We start from the raw sequence: 10,036 nt of genomic DNA, 5'->3' as shown, positions 1-10,036 counted from the left end.
TCACGCACGTGTACTATTGTTTACCCCGTTTACCCGGCGTTACTATAATTTACTCTATGGCATTGAAATGCCCGATACGCAATACACAAATGACGACATGAAAATAAAACAAGAACAACGTGTGAATTACGAAGTGTTGAAATGAGGAAGATGGACATTTAATTATGGTCATCCTCACATGATTTATTGACCAGAAATTTTATATTTCAAATAAGCATGTAATAACAAACTCGCAAAGAATATTATACTAGTATAATTTTCCACCATCACCAAACTAACACAGACCTCGTTTGCAGCATATAGCTCGCGCGCTAAACATAACCTCAGTAATTGCCACACTAATAGTAATTACATAAACCAGAGACGTAATATAAATGTCTCTGCATAAACTACTAGTATTGATGTGCCCTCTAAATGTGCCCTCTATAATGTTGTATATCAAAGCTAAAACATAGCAGTTAACCTTTGACACAATCATATATGCCCTTATAATAGCATATTGTTTATATATTCTGACTCAGGATAGCCGGAGGCTTTTCAAACGCCCACGAACTAGACGGCCGCCATCACTACCACCACCAACCCCAGCTGGTGAAGACATGGTAAGCTATATTTCAGGTTGTTCTCACTGCTAGTGTATTTCTCCCTCTCCAGCCTACAGAAAGTGAGTTAACTATTCTGAGAATTATAAGGTTTGTAGGTGTACAGAAATGTATACACGTGTGTTACTCTGAAAAGTTACGATGTAAACAATAGTAGTCTACATTGCCATCACCCCACACATTGAATGAGAAAATGGCACACTATGATGAAGGCTAGCAGAACGTGTACCAGTGTGGTATTACCACTCAATCTATCTAGTATAATTCAGATTTGTGCCAAGTTCTTAAGTGTCTGATCGTTAACGTAAATGTAAGGTCTACGCCTATGGATATTTAGCATTAGCTTCGGCCCCCGCTTGGAATAAATACAAGAAGGTATAGGTATACAGTATATAAAGCTTAAAATCAGAAAGAGTTATTTACAGAATTCATTTTATGACACATGGGACCTCATTAACTTACACCTGTTAAAGGTGTGGTTTACAATTCCTTATAGAGTATTTAAATAACACAATTACTAAAACAATAGGTCCAATGGGCCTGTATCGCTCACCTGGATAATTAAGCAACAATGGAAAAGTATTCTTGTTACAAATATTACTGCAACTATTTCCAAATATTGGCTCTGTCTCTCAGAAACACCCTGCCCCCTAAAAGCAACCCTTTATTTATAAAAAAAATTGAGGGACCACACTCTATTTATACATATGGAGCCCCCGTTACCAAATGACGCTCCGTACCAAATTTGGTTAAAACAACTCCCATCATACTGAAGGAGAAGGATTATAAAGATTAACTTCAATTTACCCTATTGGACCCTTCCCCCTAGCCTCACCCTCTGTTCATACAACATCGACTTTCTTTTGCCAAAGAATGCTCTGGACCAAATTTGATTAATAAATTGGCAAAAGACAAAATAAAATGATTATCAAATGTTTATTAGTTTTACTATTAATATTAGTAAATGTTTTTATATGTCTGCATATCTTTGTCTATTGCACAATCTCAATCTATAAGTAGTCTCCAGAGGAACGACTATTCTTTCAGAGTCCAGACTTATGAGTTATTAGTTTATTACTGCTGAAAATAACTTTAAAACACGTAATTTATGATAAAATGTTTTGGTATAATACAAAAACAGAAAATGCACATTTGTATCAGTATTTACCTTTATAAACATCGATAATCAAATCTTCATGATTATGTGAAATTGTGCATTGATTATTTTTGGCATACTGAAAAATTACGTTACCGGTTTTTGATATTACACAAAAAATATTCTGTAAACAGAAGAAGTATAAAATATGGACTACCATTGTAACTCTATATATTCGCGAATTGACAATATTGGATATATTTAAAATTTTATGAAAATTTTGCATAAGTTTCTTTTAAAAAAAAGTATCGCTACGCTTACTTCATGCATATTCATATGACATATTTGGTATCAAAATAACAGTAATTTTAATCACTTTACACATAATTATCATAATTCATTTTTAAAGTTATATTGTCCTGTGACATTTATCTGTCATTTTGTTAGGATAGTCACTCAACCTGGTGATATGCAAGGAGGTCCACTACGGTTATCACTAGTAATAATGAATAACCATATATGCAGTTATTGTTCATTTTAATGTATCCACATATAGCAAATCAATTAAAGAAATTTAAGTCAGGGGGTGGAGGGACGAATGTTGACTTCACCTTGTCAAAATGCTGGTTTTGATAAAACGTTTAACGTATACAAATAGTACCAGGCACGTAGTTGCCATGAAAGCAAATTGCATGCACGTTAAAATCATCAAATGCCTTGAATTATTTAATGTGTATGCAGGTGTGACATTTGAAATTGTGATTAACTGATTGTGCGTGTGTGTTCGAATAAAAATGAATATTTTTAAAAGCATTAGCATTGTACATGTATGTGTAAATAATTAATATAAAATGGGGCTTAAATAAAAAACGTTAAAGTACGTTAGACAACGCAAAGAGGGTAAGGTGGGTTAAAAGACACCAGAGTCTATAAGATAGACAAATGTCTTTTAACAAGTTGAACAATTCCTTCGAGTCCACGGAACTGAAAAGAGTTTTCATATCTGGGACCCGTAAGTAATTCTCACGAATGTGTCTGAAGTTAGAACAATCTATTAAAAAAATGTTCCGCTATAAATAGAGGGTCACATGCGTGGCATTTAGGTGGATTTTCTCGTTTTAAAAGATACGAATGAGTAGGATATAAGAGTGCCCAGTGCGGAGCCGAGAGAAGACAACTTCCTCTCTGCGATCGTTCCGACTGGGAACGCATGTTCTAAGTTTCGGTTGTACTTTAAAAAGTTTGTTGCTTGTCTCGAGAGACCAGTGTTGGTTCCATTAGGTTTAAATCCTGTATATGTTTGTGGATATTTAACTCATTTTTTGCTTCTCTGTCAACAGATTCGTTACCTTTGATTCCTACATGGCTCGGAATCCATAGTAAAGTAATTTAACATTTCTTTAAGATACGATATATACGAAAAGTGAGGTTTTGTTAGAGGGTGTTTTTAGGATCTCGTAACTGTAGGACAGAAGGAGAGTCTGAACAAATGATTGCCTTTTTAATGCAGTGTTCATCGATATGGTCGATGACCAAATCGATGGTGCATGCCTCGACAAAAAAGAAAGGGACGCCGTCTGGTAGTCGAACTGAATTGCAAGAGTTAGCATAACAGCAGGCTGCCACAACTGTTTGACCTTCTTTGGAATCATCGGTGTAAAGTTGTGAATGAGCTTCAAAATGTATTCCCGAAAGGAGGTTTGTGTTCTTCGAGCATTACTTTGGAAGTCTCCCGCTCATTGATCAATGGAGGAACATCGGATATGTTGTATTCAGCTATGTTAGTCAACTTTATGTTGAGCCCCGGCAGGGAATTTGAAATTCGGATGCCAATTGTTGGCAGGAGTTTTTGGTTGTGCGTAAACATGTTTTGGTATTTTGAGTTGTATACTTGGTCAAAAGCAGGATATTTGTGGGTATGATTTTAGTTGAGCTGCAAACTGTAATGCCGGTTTTTTCCTTCGGTCATACAGGGATGGTTCATTCTCTTCCACGTAAAAACTCCATATATATTTCATATTTTAGGTGCCAAAAACAGCTTAATTGTACTTGGTTAAAGACTTAGGGCAAGCTTGAGGTTAAAATTTTTGTGCATGTTTTTTGTGAAGTGTTGGAGAATCACCATCAATAGGCTGTTACATATTATAATGTTAAAGTATTTATAGGCAGTGTAGGCAATGTGCTGAACCATATTTTCATATTATAGAGGCCAAAACAGCTTAATTGGACTTGGTTAATTTGTTTTGGGGCAAGTGTTTTTGTGTAGTGTTGGATCACCATCATCAATAGACTGTTGCCTATTAATGAGGTTTTATATGGAGTGTAAGAAATGATCTAAATTATATTGTCATTATTTTAGGGGCCAAAACTGGTTAGATGGACAAATTTTTTATGTAGTGTTGGATTGGTCACCACCATCTATTTGCTGTTGACTATTTCACGTTGTCTGGTCATCTCTTCTTACATGTAAAGGTACAGAAATATCTTGTTATATTACCATCATTTGTTTAAAGAAATGTTGGCAGTATACAGAGTTTGGTGATAAACTGAAGGAGAGGTATAAGGAGTTCATAAGAAAATCATAATTAAGGGACCTGAAAATATGTTGGCGGTAAGTGAGATGGCAAATGAAATGACGGGCATTATATCGTGGTTTTACTGTACATTTGTTTCTATTGATATTTGCTGTTTTACAACATAAATCACCAATAGGCGATCTATGCAGTTCTCTGACAGCTCTTGTCTGTTTAGCCGTTTCATACAAAATAGACGAACACGGACTTTGAAGTATCGATATGATAGGTAAAAAGATATGACATTGAAGAGGTGATATTTTATTATGCCAAAGTGCCATGTAGTATCATAGGCCTTCTCAAGATTAAAAAAACCCAGCAACAAGGTGTTCCTTCTTGGCGAAAGCCTCTTGTATCAATGTCTCGAGTCTAATGAAATTGTCTTTGTCCCTGTTCTGTTTCTATAACCACTTTGAAGAGAAGATATTATATAGTTGTCCTCAAGAAACCAAACAAGTTTTGTGGTAATCATCCGTTCTGATATACATTCTTTCGCATTTGTTGATGATGATGATGCCGATGATGATGATGTTTGTATGATGATGACAATGCTAGTGACTGTCATTGTGCATAGATGATGATGATGATGATGATGTTTGGATGATGATGATGATGATGATGATGATGATGATGATATTTGGATGATGATGATGTTTGTATGATGATGACGATGATGATGATAATGCTGGTGCTTGTCATAGTGAATAGATGATGATCCATTAGAATGCATGATCGCTAATCGTTAAGCTAACCATGCAATTTCCTGTTGAAATGTCTGAAATTCAATCGTTTGAATATTAACAAGAACGTTTTGCGCTCCCTTGCCAATCTCTCTTTACCATGGCTACATGAATAATATTATAAACATTTAAGTATTTGCTTTCCTACTTCGTATTTGTAGTGGCTGTTTGGTTAACTGGGTCCTGGACTCAGTTTTTATTAGTTCAAGGTAATCCCCCCCCCCCTCCTCCCCCCATTGGTGAAACTGGCTGCGGAAAATATCATTGTTATAGAAAAACGTGAAATTCGATCAAATGGGTGTTTGTGTATACGCAAAGCCTTGAATATCACTACCAAAGCATAGCATTTCCTTAAGTATCCATGCAGTTCATATAATCGCGAAAAAAAATGAGAAAATGTTTCAAATATCCACAATAATGACGTATAGGTGCATTTCTGTCGGATATATGATCGCTTATCATTAAGCTAGCCTACAGTACAAGCGCACGAGTCGAGCTAATACACATGCGCAATTGTGAGGCTCATATTTCGTATGTATACATGTAGTCAACAGGTCAAACATACGTCTTATGCTTCAGTCAACATTATTGGTTTTCTGTTGACTGCCATATATTCAACTATAATGTACCATGATTTTGGATATACTAATGAGATGAGCACTTCAGAAACAAAGGTACATTTTACATGTATGGGGTTAATTTTTTGTTGTTGTTGTAATATTCAAGGCTGTGTGCGCGTAATTCTAACATTGAACAGCTGTAGTGTAGCAAGTCACACGTGTATCGAAGTACTGCTGTACACGCATTTCGCATGCTATTGAATTGTCGAACATGTCTTTGCTTTATATTTTCATTGCTAAATAGATACGGAATTATTTATGCACGTATGAGGAAAAAGGAAAACATCATGTCATTGTAGACAAAAAAAAACTATTTTCTCAGCGAACAGATTCACAAATGTATTCCATTGCTAAGTAAGATAAATGGTCATTTATATATTTATGACTAATATTTTCATTTTTGTGTGAGAGAGAGAGCGATCAGTTTGTATTCAGGTACTTTTTGAGAAATCAAAGTAAATTTGAAATATATATAACACATTTGCACAAGGCGTAATTCAATGTAATCCAAATCATGTAAGGAATATTTTACGATTTGTTAAGTTATTAAATTCCAAAATTCATAAATATTATATTGATACGTATAAAACTTGTTAGCCTGCTAGAGCTATCCATGGACGAACTTTTTATGTTTTGTCCAGATTGAATACAACATAGGTTGTTGTATACATTATATACACACATAGTTTTACCTGTGCATTAACTGAAAAAGGCTCGGTGGTAACACTGTTGACAGTGATATATCACAATACACTGTCTTCATTCAGCTATGGTTGATACATGTACATCTCTACAAACATTCAAGCCCTGTGCATTCTTGTGCTGAAGTGATGGAGTGCTCGGTCGCTAGGACTCGTTCGAATAGATTCAAAATTCAAGATTGTACAAAATGTCAAAGAAGCTCTCTTCTTTGTTCCCGTTATCGACGATGCGTTCTGACTGTTCTTATTTGTTAAATGCTGTGATATTTATATATTTTTGTTTTGATTTACCACAGGACATTATGGTATTTATACCAATTGAAAAAAAAACATTCGGAAGAGAAAAAATTGTATTTGAAAAGAAATTTAATAAGAGAAATCTTTTATCAGTGAAAGCCATGGTTGTCATATGCAGATAAACATATTTTTATACATAGATCCTGATCAACTAAAAGGCACTCCATTCGCAATTATACTTCGGCCAAGTATGTCTGTATCGGTAGTGATCATTGCCTTACCAGTCTTGGTAGGAATTGGTAAGTATGAATTTATTACTTGTTTCAATGCTTAATCAGGTTGTGCTATTGTAATTGTTTCATGTAATATACTATCCGATTTAACAAAATACCAATATTTATTTATTACATTTGCTTTTCATGAAAAATGATGAAATCATAATAAATCCTCAAATTGTTATACGTAAAATAACCACTGTCATATACGGTTTTATATAATGATGTTAAAATAAACTTTATAATTTTACAAAATGTAACAAATAACCTACCTTTTCGTGTGTGCAATATTTAACGGATTTACACTTTAAGTACACCACGGAAATCCTTTTTCGCGGTTTTGTGGCGAAATGATAAAATATTTTCATAGAATCCATTCGTCGTAGAAATATTTAGCTACAAAAAGTTAGCAATGCGGACGGCTAAGAGAGGTGTCACAACGATTTTTAAATGGAAAATATATTACACCAATTATCTTGAACCGTATACGGTCCTGAGTGGAGACATCTTGATCAGGAAATCAAATGCTTATTATATTCAAATTAATGGATCAAGTACAAACTTGTGGCAATGCATATGGTCAAGAGAAGTGTTGGTTGGTCGTAAAGGATTTAACGTCCTATCAACAGCTAGGGTAATATTTAGGGATGTTCAAATGAAGGGTAAATGTAATTTAGAAATAGAAAATCAAAAGTAATAGCAGGCACTCCGGCCGATCGCGAAAAGCGTTTCGTGATATCTATTCTATAAGCAATGCACTCATTTTAGTGAAAACTATTTTTTTCCCTTGTCGTTATGTTAGTTACCTATCATTAGTAACCTTAAGTAACCATATCATAAGAGGTCCAAAGTGACCTGTATATCCATTTTTAGTTGACGCTTGAATGTCATGCAGTAAAACTATTAAAAGAAAAAATGAGGTGGCCTGTTGTGACCACATGTCTGATATGGTTACAGCAAGCCATGCCTCGCCTACAAGTTCGGGGAAAGAATAGGCCTTCTATGTCCGACCTTCTATATCGTAAAAGGCGATTTATGTGGGCCCCCTGAAGAATCGGGGGGTTTCTGGGGAACATAGAAGAAACCACAATTGCACTGTTGCCCGAATTGCTACATTTGTAAAGAGCAGCATGTATCCTACATGGCTGACCGAGTTAATGAGCACAGTGTATTAATTTAGAAACTGGAAATTAAAGAAGCAGTTTTTCAATTACAGCGTTTAGAACTTTTGTACAATTCATTTACACATAAATGATTATTTTCCCTGTTCACAGTTGAAGCGTTTGGCGCCGGAGCACCTATGTCGTCATGTCTAGCGTTTTTTCCAAAGCACGATGGTGTCAATAAGCAGATGTGTGCCTCCCCTTATTGGATTGAAATATCAGCGTCATCGTTCAGACCTTCTCAAGAAATAAATGGTAAGATTGTTTTACACTTATCCTGCAACAATTGCGATCATTTTAGGAAGTTGGAAAATACATTGCACATCATAAATTATCATTGACTGACAATGAAAAATCAAAAAGAAGTCTTAAATGTTCAGCAAATACATACATTGGTAATACAATCGAAATTGGGTATATTGAAATTAGTAATTAGAAACGTAGTGGACACTATACCTAAGCCTTTTGAAACAAAAGAAATATATATTTTGGGCCATGGAGATAAGTCCTGTTTGAGTATGTTTAAAACCTGAGTGAACAGCAAATAGATTGTATATATGAAGTTTAAAGGGACATCACGTGAAGAGCCATATTTTTTTTAATGAATGTATGTATTGTATGCACTTCCACTTATGATACCTCGCTATCCCCATATTCATAGTGCGTTCCAAATGTCCAGTTTGACCACTTGAATTGTTCGGGAAAGCCCTGCTAAAAATAGCGCCGATAACGTAACCTGACTAGGCAGTAAACACAAGTGGTGTGAGCGAGATGAAACGGTTTCAAAAGGGGCCCCCAGAGAGGGGCCGTCAGGCAACTGCAACTTCTTACCGCACTATGAAACCAAGTAATATGATTTCTAAGTCCGTATTCAAAGTTATTGAACAATAATTATTCATCATCAGAAGTTAATTGCACACTTGCCAATATTCAGAATTTAAATTTATTTAGGGATGGGGCAAACGTTTTTTCAATTTATCACAGCCTTCTCCCGTCATACATTTACAATTAAATGTCAACAATGATAATAGGCATAAACATAAAGTAGATATATATAAATATATATTGAATTTAGTACCGGAATGTGACCGGTACAGATGGTACGGGGCTAAACATCTTCCCTCAACCATGGGATAAACCTTTCTGTAAAAAGGAATAAAAGGAATATTGACGAGACGAATATCCCTTTTCAAATGTTTACATAAAGTGCATATATGCAATGACAAACTACACGCGTATAAAAAAAGAGAAACGTTTGTGAATTTATTTATTACATTGTACAATTCAATGTCTTTGGCCAATTTTATTTTCTAGACCATGCATATAAACGTATGTTACTCTCTTTCCCACTTTCACTGTCTCCATACGCTAACACTTAGTAAGTCTNCCCCTGTTTTCAATATGTATTCCGATTCTATCTGAAGTCGAAAATTAATTATTTATAGAGAAAAGGTTGTTACATGATTATACATCCTAAGTCAACATCATATGAAAACATGAACTGTTGAAAAATTACGATTTAAAAAAAAATGTCATGCGATCCTTTTTACTAGAAGTAGGTTCTCCTTCCTCAGTTATTCATCCTGGTCCGTCATTTTCACATTTTTAATCTAGCTGCGATAACGTAGCTTTCTGACGAAGAGCGATTTTTTTTTATATATTGCGTCGTCGCGCCAGAGGAGGCCTGGTTTTCATATTAGTACTGATTTAAATCTTGCATGTCAAAACAAAAAAAAAATCGTTTAATTCAGCAATATAGTTAAATCATACCGTTTTACTGATCCCGGTAATATTATAAATTATGTAAATCTAATACAATGCAGCGCACGTATCTCAGTTGACCCCGAGTACCGACAGAGGAGTGATGCCGTGGCCATCACAACAGTTATTCCTTGGAGGGCCTCATGGCAAAATCAAACTAACCAGTCACTTATCCTTCTTTTCGCATAAACCACTGTATAATTATAGAAACACAAAGTAAACTTTCTCCGATACATGCCCATTAACATATTAAACTAAGTGTATCTGT

General features: G+C 35.1%; 1 protein-coding gene across 2 annotated transcripts in view; it reads left to right on the top strand.

Moving 5' to 3' along the window:
- The first annotated feature begins 521 nt into the window (after positions 1 to 521).
- LOC110462328 (ferric-chelate reductase 1-like) overlaps positions 522 to 10,036 on the top strand; it is a 28,901-nt gene continuing 19,386 nt past the window's right edge. Inside the window, exons 1-3 of one of the 2 annotated variants that reach the window (XM_021516256.1) lie at positions 522 to 602; positions 6,770 to 6,868; positions 8,119 to 8,262. In XM_021516256.1, coding sequence (XP_021371931.1) covers positions 6,820 to 6,868; positions 8,119 to 8,262 — 193 coding nt within the window. In that variant the 5' untranslated portion in view covers positions 522 to 602; positions 6,770 to 6,819. Of the gene's footprint in view, positions 603 to 5,418; positions 5,686 to 6,769; positions 6,869 to 8,118; positions 8,263 to 10,036 lie in introns of those variants that run through there. The other variant, XM_021516257.1, reaches the window with a different exon arrangement.

The sequence above is a fragment of the Mizuhopecten yessoensis genome, unplaced genomic scaffold (genome assembly GCF_002113885.1).
Source record: "Mizuhopecten yessoensis strain PY_sf001 unplaced genomic scaffold, ASM211388v2 scaffold10771, whole genome shotgun sequence".
Classification (NCBI taxonomy): Eukaryota; Metazoa; Mollusca; class Bivalvia; order Pectinida; family Pectinidae; genus Mizuhopecten; species Mizuhopecten yessoensis.
The sequence above is the reverse complement of the archived record's forward strand: the minus strand, read 5'-3'. Positions and strand labels throughout refer to the sequence as shown.